Here is a 16,611-nt window from a genome sequence, read left to right on the forward strand (position 1 = left end):
ATTAAGTTTAGAAAATTAGGATTCAGGCTTTCAAAAGTTTACACATACTTGTGTGTGCTGTGACAAAGCACACTATGCACATGCCTACAGGCCTGAGAGCACATACACTGGAGTTAGAATGTGCAAGGCAAACAGGAATACTTTGAAAATGTAGCCCTAAATGGCCTTAAAAATACTTTTCAGAGCTGTTCTGACATAATTGATTATGCTGGTGCACAAATGAGGCTTTGGCATGCCACGCCACTTCAAGTTGCCTGTACGTTCATGTCATATTAAAAAACTAAACAATCATATTAATTAAAGTTCATTCTAAAAACAACCACCTATGTTTACCAAACTGAAAAGAACAAAATAGGAAAAACATTTTAAAGCTTCTAATGGGATATAACAAACAACGAAGAGTAAAAACTAAAATTAGTGTCCTTTAAATAGAGCAACAGAGGAATAATGCTGAATACCCCAAAATAATGCAGTGATAGGTTATAAGTGATGCTTATAAAATAGTCCTAAAGGCTGAGTAGAGAAACTAAGATCAAAATAAAGGACCAGATTTTAGTAACTCTCTGTGAGAGCCGTATTAATTTCAATGGCATTATTTTAAATAAGGTACTAAATGTCTGTAAATCTGGCCCTAGGTTTTTTGTTTTTTAAACTTTTTCAAAATACTTGATGATTCTGGAACAGTGCAGGAATTGCAAACTTCACCCAAAAAGTGCTAGAAATGGTTTTAATACAAGTCATATCTCTAAATCCTTTCATATTGGGACTTGGATTTTTCCTGGCTTAAAGGTGACTGCAGGCAATGGTGCCCTAAACCACAGGCCCCATGGAGTTGAAGTTGGCAAGACATCAGATGTAAACAAATTACATGCAAAACTGTTACAAGAAATGGGAAATGATGAAGACGCTTTCACATACATTTTCATAAAGGTTACTCCATTCAGGAAGGATACAAAGAGATTATCTTAATGACATCGTGTACAAGATATTTGGAAACTAAATACTAGAAAATGTGATGATTTTTGCTGGAGAGGGAAACATTCAGAAGCTACATTGAAAGATCACACAGGGCCAGGGAGGATGGACAGATCTACACCCTGAAAAAATGCAGTGTAGCTAAGGATAACCAGCCTCATGAAAAAAATGGTCATGCCTGATTATAATTTTGGATATATTTGTAGATACTATTGCCAGAACAGACAAGTGGTGGTAATGTAATTTAATTAACATAATATGCATAACGTAATTAGGTTTTCAAAAGTAACTGACAAAGTTTCATAATAGAAGTGAACAGCCAAAGTGTGAAGAGTCATGAACCAGGAAAACAGTTGACAGAAAATGAAGGGAGAATGGAAGTTTCTTAAAAGATGGAAAGAAAGATAGTGAGGAGTCACAAGGATCAGTTTTTGTAATCAAGTTTATATGATTTAATAACAAATTATGTTATATGCAAGCTTACTATACTCCCTATACTCCAAGCTTAAACAATGGACTAACCTGGGATGTCCAACAAATAACAATGAGAAACTTACCAGATGCAGGCCTTAGGTGTAAACTGAAATTCACTATAGAACTAATAGCCTTTGAACTTATAACCAAAATAAGGAATGAGTAGTTCTCAATATGGAAGACTTGAATTCATATTATGGAGCCACAATTTTCATAAGCACGTTTGCGTCTCATTCTAGAGAAAGCCAAGTTTTCCACCTCTCTTCCTTCCCTAAACATACATACTTTCCACAAAAAACAAGAAACTTTCTGTCTCCAATTTCTCGGTATGGTCATCTATCAGAAATATTTTTTTTATTGTTTAAAAGAAATTTGAGATACTGGCGTTAACTTTTAGAAGTTAAATACCTTTGTATAGGTATTTTAATTTTGTCTTGCTGTTTTGTCCCCAATGAGAACTAATGCCTTTGAATACTTCGTGGAAAGTTAAGTGATTAATTTTGGAGTAATTCACTATGAATATCTGAAGCCTTGAAAATACAGCTGGGCAAGCAATTTTCAATTTGTTGGCAATTCTCAAAAAAATAAAAAATTAGTTCACTGTGACTTGGGGTACCCAGGTCTGTAAGTCACCTTGTTATCCCCTGCTTCCAGTAAGAGGGAGTCTTTCTTGTGGTAGCTGCGTGTCAGCTCCTTAACACAACTAGCCTTTTAGCCACTCCAGCACTCCCCTCTAGGCTATGCCAGTTCTAACTTCGCCTTGCATATTAACAACAGGTGCATTCCAATCCCTGAGTCCCTTTGAATCATTCCCCTGTGATATCCAGCCCCTGACACTGGCTACTCTAAGAAATCCCAGATTCACTGCCCCCAATCACAGATCCACTGCAGTGTGTCCCAGTTTATCAGTTTTACTTTAAATCACCAGTCCTGTAAACCACACAGTGCTTGTGAGCACTTATGATAAAACAAAAGGTGATTTATTTAAGAATAAAGATTTAACTAGAAATGAGACAGTGTCAGAAATGTGTTGTTACAATACAATACAAAATCATAAAATAAAAACCTGGATCTACATTTATCAATAATTATCTTTCCTTTCTAATATTGTAGATTTCCCACCCAAAAGCTCAGTTTATTGAAGAGCTGGATGGTTTCTTAGTAACCAGCATCCGAAACTTCAATGAAAGCACCCTTACTCCCCAAGGGAATGAATGGATCTAGAGTGTCTTTCCCTACACTCTGTTATACTAAAACAGGCTTTTGCTTCTATTCACAGCCATGGTGAAGCTCTGTCTGTTGTAATGTTCCTATTTCAATTCTAACGTGTTTCAATTGTTTGATGGTTTCTCTGATGGTTTTTCATTGATAATTTTGGGAGAGGGCAAGGCTGGTCAATTGAGCCCTGCACTAACTGGCTGATTAGGGAGGAGTGACAACTCGCTCTTGCTTGCATGGTCCTTCCCCGAGGCCCATTACTTCTTGGTGATTAACTCTAAAGTTTGTACTCTAAGGCCTGGTATACACTAGGAAATTAGGTCAGTATAACAACATCACTCAGAAGTGGGAAAAATTCACTCTCCTGAACACTGCAGTTAAACCAACCTAACCCCTGATGTAGGCAGTGCTAAGTCAACAGGACCTAGTTATGGCATCTTGGGAGGTGAATTACCTACAGCAATGGGAGAAGTCCTCCTGTTGGCATAGGTAATATCTTCACTGAAGTGCTGCAGCGGCACACCTGCACCACTGCAGCATTTTAAGTGTAGACAAGCCCTTAATCCATAAAGCACACTTTCGGTATAAACATATTATTCCTTAAATATTACCCTTACATACATCTTGCAAGGAGTATGAGTTTTGACAAATTACAAGCTTTCTGTAGCACCTCACGATATCCCTTATGGATAAAAATCCTGCAAGATATGTTTGGTGAAATGAGTTTGACAGGTCCGAGATGAGAGGAGTTTACAAAAAATGGGACCCTTTGTCAAGGGGTCTGTGTGTCACATTCACCCCTAACCCTAACAAATAGAAAATTCCAAAATATTTCAGTGAATCAAAAGTGAACAAAAATCATTTGGGGTTGATCAAAATCTTTTGTTTGACCTAAAACAAAATGTTTCATTTGCGTGCACTTTTTAAAATAAATTCAGAGGAAATGAAGGGCAGCACCACATCTCTTACAACCTTTAACACAGGGGAGTTTGGGCATTCACGTGGGTTCAATTTTCCTCTCTGCCTCATGTGGAGAAGGGATTTGAACTTGGGTTTCCCACACTGCAGGATAGTGCCCTAATCACTGGGCTATGGGGTAGTTTGGTGCAGGTGTTTCAATCTCTCCTGTTGAAGTTATTCCACTGTATCTAAATAATTAAATAGTCATTAGAGCAGGGCCAGGAACTTGAGCCTCCCACCTGCTCTGACGACTAGGCTATAAGGCAGTCTGGGTTGGGTGTATCAGTCTTTCATGGTGAAGCTGTTCTACTTAGTATAAAATACTTGAATAGACATTGGGCCACAGAGAATGACTCTGTAGCCTGGATTGTTAAGAGAAGACTAGTGACCTTTTGGAAGAGTAGCATCAATTATACTGAAAAAGGTAACTCTCACAAACAGGGAGAATTAATCTTTGTGTTTTGGCATTTTATTTTGCATGGGGGGGAAAAAAATCAGCATTTGAAGAGAAAAAGCAGCATTGCTCTATCTTTCTCTCTCCCGTCCTGCTTCATCTTCTCAGTCTCTGCATTACCTTCCCACTCCATTTTTTTAATGCCACATTTGCTACCTCTTTGAGTCCCTTATTTTTTCAATCTTTCTCCTGTCACTTATTTTTGTACCTCTTTGGAATAGAGGTCTTGAAGTAATTCTAAGCAGTTTGCCTCTGCAAGTTTTTCACATACTTGTTGCAAGAAGAAACTGACATGTAGCTGAACTGCAAAGGAAAACAACAATTTTAAGTCATTCTGTCTTTACAGCAGGCATGAGACTAGTTTGCAGAGGAAAACTGACTAGAGTTAGTTTCCTTTTGCATTAACTATTTTATATATGGAGCATCAGAGAAAAAACAAACAAATCCCTGAACCTTTTTCTGGAACTCCACTTTTCCTGGTGGTCCTTCTGGAACAGACCAATCTATTTTATTAGCAAATTTCCCTACTTATGACTTTCTAGGTGACATTTACAAAGATAAATATATCCTCTGGGTTGTTCAAGAACAATCAAATCCTTGCTTTGAGCCAAAAAACAAAACAAAAACAAAACACAAAACCACCAATCTCTTATCCAGATACTTTCCAAGAAATGAATTAAAAGAAATTTTTAAACAAGAACTGAAATAATTGAAACTTGGCATTAATCATTCACTAGCCTATATTCTCTATTCATCACACATATACTGGAACAAAGGAATAATTTTTTTTCTGGGTTACCATCTTATTTTACTTTTGTTTTATGTAAATAGTAATTTTTATACTTGTTTCTTCAATATACGATGTTATAAATAGACTGCAGTCTACATGGATGATGTTATTTCTAATTTTCTCTTAAGAATACCTTATGTGGTGTTGGTTTTTTTTAAATAGACATTTTCCATTGTTATAGGGACCAGACTGATTGAACTAAAACATCTTCATATTTTTTGTATATTTTTATATGTTACATTATACATTTACAGAAATTATACTATATAACTAGATATTCCTTCAGAAATTAATGTAAAATTAAGGAAAGCTGTGAAAAATTAATTTAGGAAAACAATGTGTCCTGGGTTTATTGATCAGATTTTGTAACTAGTTACTAGATTTATTTTCCTCAGTTCTATAGTAAGATGGAAATACAAATAAGGCAGAAGTTTACAGTAAATATCATGAAGGAGTTTTGAAGTAGTTGAAAACACCCTGAAAAACTATTTACATCTAATTTCACCTCATCTGGCCTCAGTATCCATAATCCTTTGAAAAGTTTCCTTCCAATTTCTTTTTTTATATACAATTCATTCTTAGAGCGCATTTTTATGGCTCATTTTCTTATCCTTTTATTCAGTATGGTTCCATTCCTGCAACAAATGCCATCTGAATAGACCCCTATGCATACATACGTTGCATACCTGTCTGCATGACTGGGATAATAGTGAGTAGAAAGTTAAGAAAACAGTCATTAAAATTGATGTGTCAAGTTTAATTCTTCTATTCCATATTTTTGACACACTGCATTTTATGTGGAAGACCAAGATAACAAGATATATCTATTTGTGTCCCAGTACTGTTCCTTTAAAAAACAAACATGCATCAAGGGCGCGAACTGAAGCACACAAAAGTCAAGAAATGACAATATCAAAGTTGTCTGTTCAACCTTAACTGAGCCTGTGTTTACACTGTACAATAACGTTTTTAGTTTATTTTTTTAATGCAGGATCCCTGCCTCATTCATTGCCCACATGAGACAGTAAATGAGACAGTTGTCCTTAGCACCCGTTTCACCCATTGCCAGGGCCATAGAATGAATGAGTCAGAGATTCTGGAAGAGGGAAAAATGGTCCTGTTAAAGCACAGACCTGGGACACAGTAGATCTGAGTTTTATTCCTGCCTGGACTTTCTGTCTGACTTGACAAAATCAAAATCTGTGTGTCAATTCTTCCTCTGTAAAATGGAGGTAATACTTCCCCTGCTTCACAGCAGGATGTGACGACAACAAGTTGATTAATGTTTGTGAGGTGCTCCAAAACTACAGTGATGGGAGTCCTAGAAGTACCCACATCGACAGAAGACTGAACAAGCAACCTTTACTTCAACCTATCCTGACCTGAGCACTTAACTTTATAACTCTAACATTTTTAATGGAGGTTTTTGTATATATTGTACATACAGTACATGGCATAAGATGATATCTTTAATCTTCCACAACAACGCAACTAAGATATTATATATTAAGATCTAACCTGAACATGTATCAAGATAACTGAGTCACTTAAACACAGCTAGAATTCCAGACTGGCATCATCACAGTATAAATACACTTAAAGGAAAAAGACTTAAAAAATATCGTATGCTCCTATCTACTACCGACACAATCAGAGCAGAGTAATTGCTGACCTATCACATTGGCTTTGTCACTCCTATATGTTCTCATTGTCTTCCTCATACATCCACATCTACCTACTAATACTGAACGTAGCGGTAATGTAAACAAAAAGAACTTTCTACTATGGTTGTAGCTGCTTCCATCATTTCACACTGACTCAGACATACAGTCTAGGCTTCAGAGTGATGTTTGGGTTTACTGTGTGTGGATTTGTGAGCATGGCTAATGAAGTATGTGGGCTGTAGTGAGGGGCTGTGTCTTTGGGCTTATTGTTCTCCCTCAACAGAGCAGCAGGGTTCAGAGGCAGCATGAGGCAGCCTAGCTATTCCACGTTCCCTTTACTTACTGGATTTTGTGATTGTGAGAAAGACAAGATCAAACACTCTTCCAAATACCTGCATCAATGGGAAGACAAGATAGATAACATAGGCCTCCAGAAACTCTTCTGTCAGGAGAGTGGGCAAGGTGATCAGAGAACCTCTCCCCTTAAACACCTGTTGATTTTGGGGAGTGGGGAAGGACAGCAATTGATGGGCACAACACAGAAAAAGATACAGCTGCCCAGAAGGGGTGGGGGTGGTCTGGGAGAACTTTAGCCAAACTCTGATCCCTCTGGCTGCAGGTATGGTTACCCATGCCTCTCCAGTTTTTTCAAAAGAAGAGGCTATGTATGCCCTCTCCCTCTCTCTATCAAAGGTGTGTTAGGTTGCCCCTTCTTGTGGCCATTAAGAATATATTTTAGATGCTACAACACTGCGTGAGGCTTGTTCCTGTTTTAGGAGTAAGGCACTCTAAAGCTCCCCAAACCTCCACTAAAAATATTTTTTTAGTTACACTCATATTTGGGAATTACTGGCCTTCACTAGTTTTTCTGAAGAACTGAGGGTCAGAGAAAGTACAAAAGTCTTTCTTATCCATAGTTTATGTATTTTATTTGGCTGTTATCACATCAGAGAACAGCAGCATATGTTGAAGTCCCAGATTGCTAGCACCAAGAACAAGCATTAAGGTGATCAGAACAGATAAACATTGTTTGGCCACAAGCATGACAGCCATTTCATTTTGGCACCTCCTCTGCAGCAATTTGCAGGCTGCCCATCTAAACCAAACTTTGATAAGCACCTGTATTCTATTGTGTTGGTTCTCAAGCTGCAGTCTGTCCCCCAATCTCTTGGAGAGGCTCTCTTAGTAATAGGAAGCATGAAAATTTAGAATCAGATGTTGGGAGTGAAGAGGCTTTGTGAGAGGATGTGTTTCTTATAAAGTGTCTACAAATGTGAGAACCACAGCTCCAGTTAACATGTTATATCAACCTGTGAGTGGGCACAAATGTCCTAACATATGGACCTGAGTGTAAACTGTCAAGCCCGTTCTCGTGTATCAGCTTCGGTTGGGAAGGACAATATTAATGGTCAAGAATATTGACAAAGTAGTCCATGAAGTAACATTCCACTCCTGTGGGTAATGGGAAATGCTATAGATCGTTCAGATCAAAATTAAAAAAAAATCAAATAGCTTCCACACCAAAGAAAGCATATGAATCTAGTGGCTCTTCACCTTCTTATAAGGCCTTTGCTTACGGTTTCCAAAACCCCCCCACAGATTTTGGTGGACAGCTTCATATGAGTGAATAAATTAAAGGAAAAAAGGGGGAGAGAAAGATTACTTCATTAGCAGAAAATTCACATACCATTTCTGTTCAATGGGTCCCTCTCAGATTACTTTAGCAGCTTAGCAATTATTATAAAGCTTCCCACTCAGTTTAACATGACACCTAGGTTGTTCACTCAATCAGAACCCTGTTCCTACAGGCAAGTCAGCCTGATATTATATATTTTAAACACACACTAATTCCCCTCCCCTCCCCCCCCATTGGAATAGATTTTGATCAGAATAGGACTCTTCAGATGAGTCTGTTTATTTGTAGCAACAGTATCATTATTACCTAAACAGGCAAAGCACAGAGATTTGTGGTTACGCTGGCCTTTAGATCACCATCCCACAGATTCCCTAGGCTCCTGTAGTTGAGAGCCAAATGAAAACTGATTTACGTGAAAGTACAATTTATGTAATCATCACCTTGGTAACTATTTTCCTGTTACAATTTAGAGCTCTGTCAACAAAGTCATTCAAGCCATTTCATAAAATGTTGTGCTCATTCTGTGAAGAGTCTGGCATGATTTTTTTTTCAACTGGATAGTGAGCCTGGTTTTGAAATTTACCTTTTCCCCTTGATACGAAACTAGAGATCACTCATGGTTCCAAGGGGCGTAGGCTCATGATACAAACTTTGCTAACAGGTTGAACTAGACATTTTAAGAACAAAACATGCACATTCAAAAAAATATTGACGTTTATAAACAATCCTTCAGTCTCAAAAAGGCAGTGACTTTCCATCAGCTGAAAAGTGTAAATGCAACATACACACCACATGCACAATTTGCCATGCACAGTAGAATTCTATAAAACCCCACAAGATTTTCAGAGACTAAAAAAATTTCACCTCAGTGATGCAACAATTTTCAGACAACTCTATATGCCAGTACATAACTCATAGTAACTGGGCATGTAGGCATGTATATTGCAATTTTAGCATGAACTACAGACTGTGGATGTATATCACAACCTCAGCAACAAATACAAAACACTAACTCAGAGAAGTTACATTAATAGGTCATGTGAAATTCATTTTAATATATGTTAAAGTGAACTAATATCCCACCTGCTTTTTTCTATGCAGTTAAATAATTTTATTAGCATATTTTTTAGATTAGGTTTTTGTAGTTATGTATTTTATATGAATAAATTTCTCAGTTAAGTAACAAGATTTCCTTCCATTAAAATAAATTTCCAATATAACATGCAGCTGAATTAGGAATTAGGTTGCATATCATTTTCTCCATTAACAATGGCGCTCTAAGACATATTAGGTCAGTCAGAAGTTTATATACTACGTACAAAAAAAAAAAAGCCTTTCATTGCAAGTTGCTTTATAAAATCAGCTCTGGAAAATGTATATGTTCTAAGCTCCATGCGACTTCCAAAACAAAATAAATATTTATGAAAGTTCTCCCAGCAAGTTCATTTACAGGTTGGTATTTCTCTATATAGAACATCTACACCATCTTGTGGAGAAGAATGGTAAAGTAAGAAATCTCCAAAAAACTCAAACTGATACTAAGAGCTGTTTTAAAACTTATTAAAACAATACAAAATATTTACATTTCAGAATAGATAAAATTAAACTATTATAATCTGTACATTTCATAAAACATCAAAAAATCAAGCTAACAGCAACCTCCTATCATGGCAATTTAGTGTCATAAGCATTTGTCTTTGTAGATGGGGAACGAGAGAACACAAGATTTGCATAGGATAGCTGCAGAACAAATCTCAAGTCTTATCTTAGAAAATGACAAAAATGAAAATCAGTGACAAAACTTAGATCTGATTTAAGACAAATTTTTGCATTAAGAGAAATAAAACTAACACAAAAAGTATAAGATTACAAACTTCTGAAAAACAGCCCTGCATAACTGAATTACCAGTATCTTAATAACTACAGCAATATTTTAAACAGTAAATGTTTTAAAAAGGTACTGCAATGTCAAAACTCCCAACCTTTCACAATAAACCTTCTAGATTTGTTTTAGATGAAATATAGCTTCCAAATAAATTCAATATATAAAATAAGATTTTGATTAAGGACTGACACCGTTACTAAATTTAAGAGTAAACTGAGAATGCAACTATGCTTTCAATAGTAAAAATGAAGTTTATTCTCTTACCAGTACATCATGCACTAATGCCTGGTATGTCCAAGTATGGTGTAGAGGAGTTGCTAAATCTATGTTTCTATCAACAAGGACTAACAAAGGCCTTTGGAAGCTGTAAATAAAAGACATTTTGTCAGTAACTCTTTATACATATTTGGAAGTCTCTCTCAGTCTCTTCAGAAATATCAGAGATATTCTTCTGAGTTTTTCTGTACTGCCAGTCTCTTTAAAATCAGTGATACTCAGACCTCAGTGGTTCAGGAGCCAAATTAGCAATCAATATTACCCAAAAGAGCAACAGAATTGTGAATTCATTGTTTCATTTACTATGGTACTATATATTCATATTTAAACAATAGTAAAAGCATCCTGACTGGTTAATACTTTAGACTGGTTAATAATGAAATCACACAGTGTTTTAATATCACGTGCTGCAGGAGACACATTAAAGAGCCACTTGCGACTCGGGAGCCTGAGTCTGAGTATCACTGCTTTAAATATTATTCTGCAAATTGTATGTACTACCATGCTGAATTTACAACTTTAGGGAGTTAGTCTTAGGACATAATTAACTGACAGAATTCACAAAGATAAGATTGAGACCAAGAAATCAACAATATTAAAAAAAAAAAAAAAAAAAAAAGACTGAAAGTTACATTAATATTCTCATCATCCATATAAAAGCCCAAAGACATATAAACCTTCATATTTCAGGGCAAAAGCCAAATCCTAATTGGCAGGTTTTAGAAAGAAGCTTCCTGTATAGGCAGATTATTCCATAATTTTCTGTTGCAGAGTTTGTTTCACCTTCCTCTGAAGCATGTTGGGGCTGGCCACTGCCAAAAATGGGAAACTGATTAGATAGACCATGGGTCTGATGTGATAAGGCAACTCTCATGCTCTGTAATAACTAAAGAGCTACCACACACAATTGTTAAATCCAAGTCAAATAACCAGCACTGACCCCTGGTCTACACTACGACTTTAATTCGGATTTAGCTGCTTTAATTCGAATTAACGCTTGACCCGTCCACACAACAAAGCCATTTAATTCGAATTAAAGAGCCCTTTAATTCGATTTCTGTACTCCTCCTCGACGAGAGGAGTAGCGTCAAAATCGGTATTGTTAATCCGAATTAAGGTTAGTGTGGCCGCAATTCGATGTTATTGGCAATTAGATGTTACTGGCTACCCACAATGCAACGCTCTGGAAATCGATGCTACTACGGTAGCTTGGACGCACACCACCGAATTAATGGTGCCTAGTGTGGCCGAATACATTCGAATTTATAAAATCGGTTTCCTAAATTCGAATTATATAAATTCGGATTAATCCTGTAGTGTAGACATACCCGTTACACAGATTGATGACTGATTACACTGGTCTACAATTTTTGAGAAGTCGTCTGCTTCAGAGATAAAATGTGCTATTTATTATGTATTTTGATGTGCTGAATTCAAATATGACAATTAAAACAACTGATTGGCTACTGTTTCTAAGATATTTAAGTTTTTACATTTTAGGTCTATGTATATTGTGTAGATAGTAGAGTTTTAATCATAAATTGTAAACCTAGGTCTTTTCATGTATTTATGGTTGCTTTACATGATATTTCACCTGTCCTGTTTATGTAACACTTTAAAAATCAGCAAAAGGGTTATATAAATAAAATTTATTATGAAACAAAAGGCAAAAAACTATTCTGTACATAGTTTAGTCCTATTCAGTGTCTACTCGGCGCTTCTTGGCTTGTCTCTTGTATTCATTAAATGGAGCATCTGTCACTGTCCAGCAATAGTCTGCAAGCATTGATGGGCTCTATTTGCCCTGATAACGTTTCTCCATTGTTGCAATGTCCTGGTGAAATCGCTCGCCGTTCTCATCGCTCACTGCTCCGCAGTTCGGTGGAAAAAAATCTAGATGAGAGTGCAAAAAATGTATCTTTAGTGACATGTTGCAACCAAGGCTTTTGTATGCCTTGAGGAGGTTTTCCACCAACAACCTGTAGTTGTCTGCCTTGTTGTTTCCGAGAAAATTTATTGCCACTAACTGGAAGGCTTTCCAGGCCGTCTTTTCCTTGCCACGCAGTGCATGGTCAAATGCATCATCTCGAAGAAGTTCACGAATCTGAGGACCAACAAAGACACCTTCCTTTATCTTAGCTTCACTTAACCTTGGAAATTTTCCACGGAGGTACTTGAAAGCTGCTTGTGTTTTGTCAATGGCCTTGACAAAGTTCTTCATCAGACCCAGCTTGATGTGTAAGGGTGGTAACAAAATCTTCCTTGATTCAACAAGTGGTGGATGCTGAACACTTTTCCTCCCAGGCTCCAATGACTGTCGGAGTGGCCAATCTTTCTTGATGTAGTGGGAATCTCTTGCACGACTATCCCATTCGCAGAGAAAACAGCAGTACTTTGTGTATCCAGTCTGCAGACCAAGCAAGAGAGCAACAACCTTCAAATCGCCACAAAGCTGCCACTGATGTTGGTCATAGTTTATGCAACTCAAAAGTTGTTTCATGTTCTCATAGGTTTCCTTCATATGGACTGCATGACCAACTGGAATTGATGGCAAAACATTGCCATTATGCAGTAAAACAGCTTTAAGACTCGTCTTCGATGAATCAATGAACAGTCTCCACTCATCTGGATCGTGAACGATGTTGAGGGCTGCCATCACACCATCGATGTTGTTGCAGGCTACAAGATCACCTTCCATGAAGAAGAATGAGACAAGATCCTTTTGACAGTCATGGAACATGGAAACCCTAACATCACCTGCCAGGAGATTCCACTGCTGTAGTCTGGAGCCCAACAGCTCTGCCTTACTCTTGGGTAGTTCCAAATCCCTGACAAGGTCATTCAGTTCACCTTGTGTTATGAGGTGTGGTTCAGAGGAGGAGGATGGGAGAAAATGTGGGTCCTGTGACATTGATGGTTCAGGACCAGAAGTTTCATCCTCTTCCTCGTCTGACTCAAGTGAGAATGATTCTGGTGCATCAGGAACCGGCAGTCCTTCTCCCTGGGGTCCTGGGCGTATAGCTGATGGAATGTTTGGATAATGCACAGTCCACTTTTTCTTCTTTGACACACCTTTCCCAACTGGAGGCACCATGCAGAAGTAACAATTGCTGGTATGATCTGTTGGCTCTCTCCAAATCATTGGCACTGCAAAAGGCATAGATTTCCTTTTCCTGTTCAACCACTGGCAAAGATTTGTTGCACAAGTGTTGCAGCATATGTGTGGGGCCCACCTCTTGTCCTGATCTCCAATTTTGCAGCCAAAAGAAAGGTGATAGGCTTTCTTAACCATAGTGGTTATACTGTGCTTTTGTGATGCAAAAGTCACTTCACCACAAACATAGCAGAAGTTATCTGCACTGTTCACACAAGTACGAGGCATCTCTGCTCACTTTGGCTAAACAGAAATCAAACACTGACAAGTAAGAGAGCACGACACTGTATGATTTCTAGAGCTGATATAGGGCAATTTGTTCAGCAGAGTGATGTAAGCTTCGTTATGCATCATCCATGACTTCTAGGAATAACATGATGCAATTCATATCATGTATGACGCAATACCAGCTTCAGATTGTATCATTCATTGTTTTGCCTAAAAAGCAAGTACTGTCCAAACCCAGTCATAGATTTATTCATAGATCCAGTCAAAGATGTATTTTAGTCATTTCTGGTTTAAATTGAGATCCCTTCCCTTCATAACTCACTTATCCTCCGCCATTCCCAAGTCAAGGGTCATATATACTGACCCAATAGCATATCTTGAAAACTAGAGCCAATCAACAATTTTAAGCATCATTTTCGTTCTCAGTGACCCAGAATTAGTAAAGTTTAACTACATTTATTTTAGAAGCATTTTGGCTGTAGAGCAGTGTTATTGAATAGAGACTGTATTGGTATTGATGGGTGATAATCACCTTCTAGCAACAGACAATAATAAAATATTCAGGATGATTATATTAGATTTGTAAGCAGCTTTTGAAATTATTGACTTGTCCACGGAAAGTGGTGAGGTGGATGGATGAAATAGCTTGAGTAGCTTTGGTTCATCTGAAAAAGATTCTAGTAGTAGTATTGGATCACTGCTTGTGCCCCACACCCCAAAAGGAACCTCACATCTGCAGTCTCTCTCTCGGGGGTCCATCATGCCACCTCTCCTGTTTGATTTGTATGTAAAGCCACAAAGAGCTTATGGCTTGCATTGTCATCAACATGCTGATACTCAGCTCCTCTGTGAGTAAAATTTTCAAAAGTGCCTAAGTAGATTAGGAGCCTAAATCTCATTGAAAATCAGTGAGATTTAAACTCCTAAAAGGGCATTTCTTCCTACTTCTGGAAAAGGGGACTTCAGCACTTTTTGAAAGTTTTATCCCGTCACCTTTTCACTGAACCCAAATACTATTGTTTCATTACTCTCCAAGTGTCTGAAGACTAAGCTACAAACTCTGCCACGTCACTGTTTACCCTTTTCCCATCTCATTTATGAATATTTCCCCCACGTTAAAATGAACGGCCAGATCCTGCACAAATGTGTGTGCTGTATAAGCCAGTGCTTAGTGGATTTGCAAGCCACATACAAGTGAACAGGCTTCTGCAAGGGCATAGCCTATATCACAATGTGCTCCAGCTTATCCCCTACATATCATGTCATTGTTTCCCAGCACATAAAAAGATACAGTGTGTGTATTGTGACTAGATTAACATATCAGTAATTCACATCCTTGTCAACAATGTAAGTGGTGTGACAACCATCATCAAACAAAAGCAGTTAATACAACTGCTTTATTAGGGACAGGAGAATGAGAAGACAGGGCCGACAGGTCGAAGTAGACCAGTGGACCCAGAGCAGTGTGCCACTACAAGCAATAAGAGTACCTAACTGAAAGTTTTAGCCCACAAAGGCTTATGCCCAAATAAATTTGTTAGTCTCTAAGGTGCCACAAGGACTCCTCATTGTTTTTGCTGATACAGACTAACACAGCTACCACACTGAAAACTGAAAGACAGTTATTGTTCTGTTAGTAAGAGGTGTCTTATGTCTGTGAAAGGCAATGCAAGATGCTGTGTCTCACCAGGCCAATGATACATACAGTATCAGGGCACCAAACAGAAGCAGCCTCACCACACAGTCCCAGGTCATAGGGATAAACAGACATGGAAAGTGGTCATCCTCACAGTCCCACAGGGGTCGATCAAGAGTAGTGGAAGAGAACAGTAGTTGCCAAATCCCCTCCTCCCCGCCTCCAAAGAACGTAAATTCAAGTTGTTGGTAATGATCTTTAAAGCCTTTAATAATCCTGGACTGGGATATTAGAGAGACCGTTTCGCTCCATACCTGCCTTGTGGCAATTAGGATCAGCTGGGAAGAACTTGCTGTTGGTCTGTGAGGCTGAAATAACCAAGACCAATGGCAGAACTCTCTGGGAGAATTAGTCTGCCTTTTTTATTACTGACTAAATAAAAGTAAGGTTATGAATATTTCTGAAAGCAACACGCCACTCATTCTCATTCTGTAAATTGATATACAGTAACTCCTCACTTAACGTTGTAGTTATGTTCCTGAAAAATGCGACTAAGTGAAATGATGTTAAGCGAATCCAATTTCCCCATAAGAATGAATGAAAATGGGGGGGGTTAGGTTACATGGAAATTTTTTTTTGCCATACAGTACAGTACTATAGTTGGGAGGTGCCCCGCCTTACCCACACAGGCACAGCCCACTGGCACTGGAGACAATGAGGGAGACAAGGAGGCTGAAGGTGCTGTAGGCTAGGAGAAGCACATTGCGCACAGGGCCGGGTCCAGGCACCAGCCGATCAAGCTCGTGCTTGGGGCGGCAGATTCCAAAGGGCGGTATTCCAGCTAATTCTTTTTTTTTTTTTTTGCGTGCGCTTCACTGCTTTGCCCACCCCTGCAGGTTTTTTCTTTTTGGTTTGCTGCTCCTGCCGGCGGAGGAGGGGAGCGCCCTCCATCAAGCCCGGCAGGGAAGCCCGCGTCCTTCCCTGCCTGCTGACCGGAGCGGCGTGCAGCCCTCCCAGCAGGCGGTGCAGCGGGAGGGGCTGTGTGGCAAGCGCCCCGCTTAAGGAAGCCCTGGCCGCCCCCCTTCTCTCTCCCACCACCGCTAGCCGGGGTGCGCACTCCGCTGCCCGGGGTCTGCAGGGCCAGGAGTCCCCCTGCACCCACCGCCCCGCAGGTATTTTTTTGGTGTTTTTGTTTTTTCTTTCCTTCGCTGCTCCGGCAGGCCGGCCAGTTTGTTTAAGCCCCCAACTCCCCCAGGTTTGT

At 38.7% G+C, this 16,611-nt stretch overlaps 1 protein-coding gene across 1 annotated transcript in view; it reads right to left on the reverse strand.

Moving 5' to 3' along the window:
- Positions 1-16,611, reverse strand: part of SCFD1 (sec1 family domain containing 1) — a 151,860-nt gene that overhangs the window by 116,167 nt on the left and 19,082 nt on the right. The window contains exon 10 of the mRNA XM_065402604.1: positions 10,321-10,420. Within this exon, the coding sequence (XP_065258676.1) occupies positions 10,321-10,420 (100 nt within the window). The remainder of the gene's footprint in view (positions 1-10,320; positions 10,421-16,611) is intronic.

The sequence above is a fragment of the Emys orbicularis genome, chromosome 4, assembly GCF_028017835.1.
Source record: "Emys orbicularis isolate rEmyOrb1 chromosome 4, rEmyOrb1.hap1, whole genome shotgun sequence".
Lineage (NCBI taxonomy): Eukaryota > Metazoa > Chordata > Testudines > Emydidae > Emys > Emys orbicularis.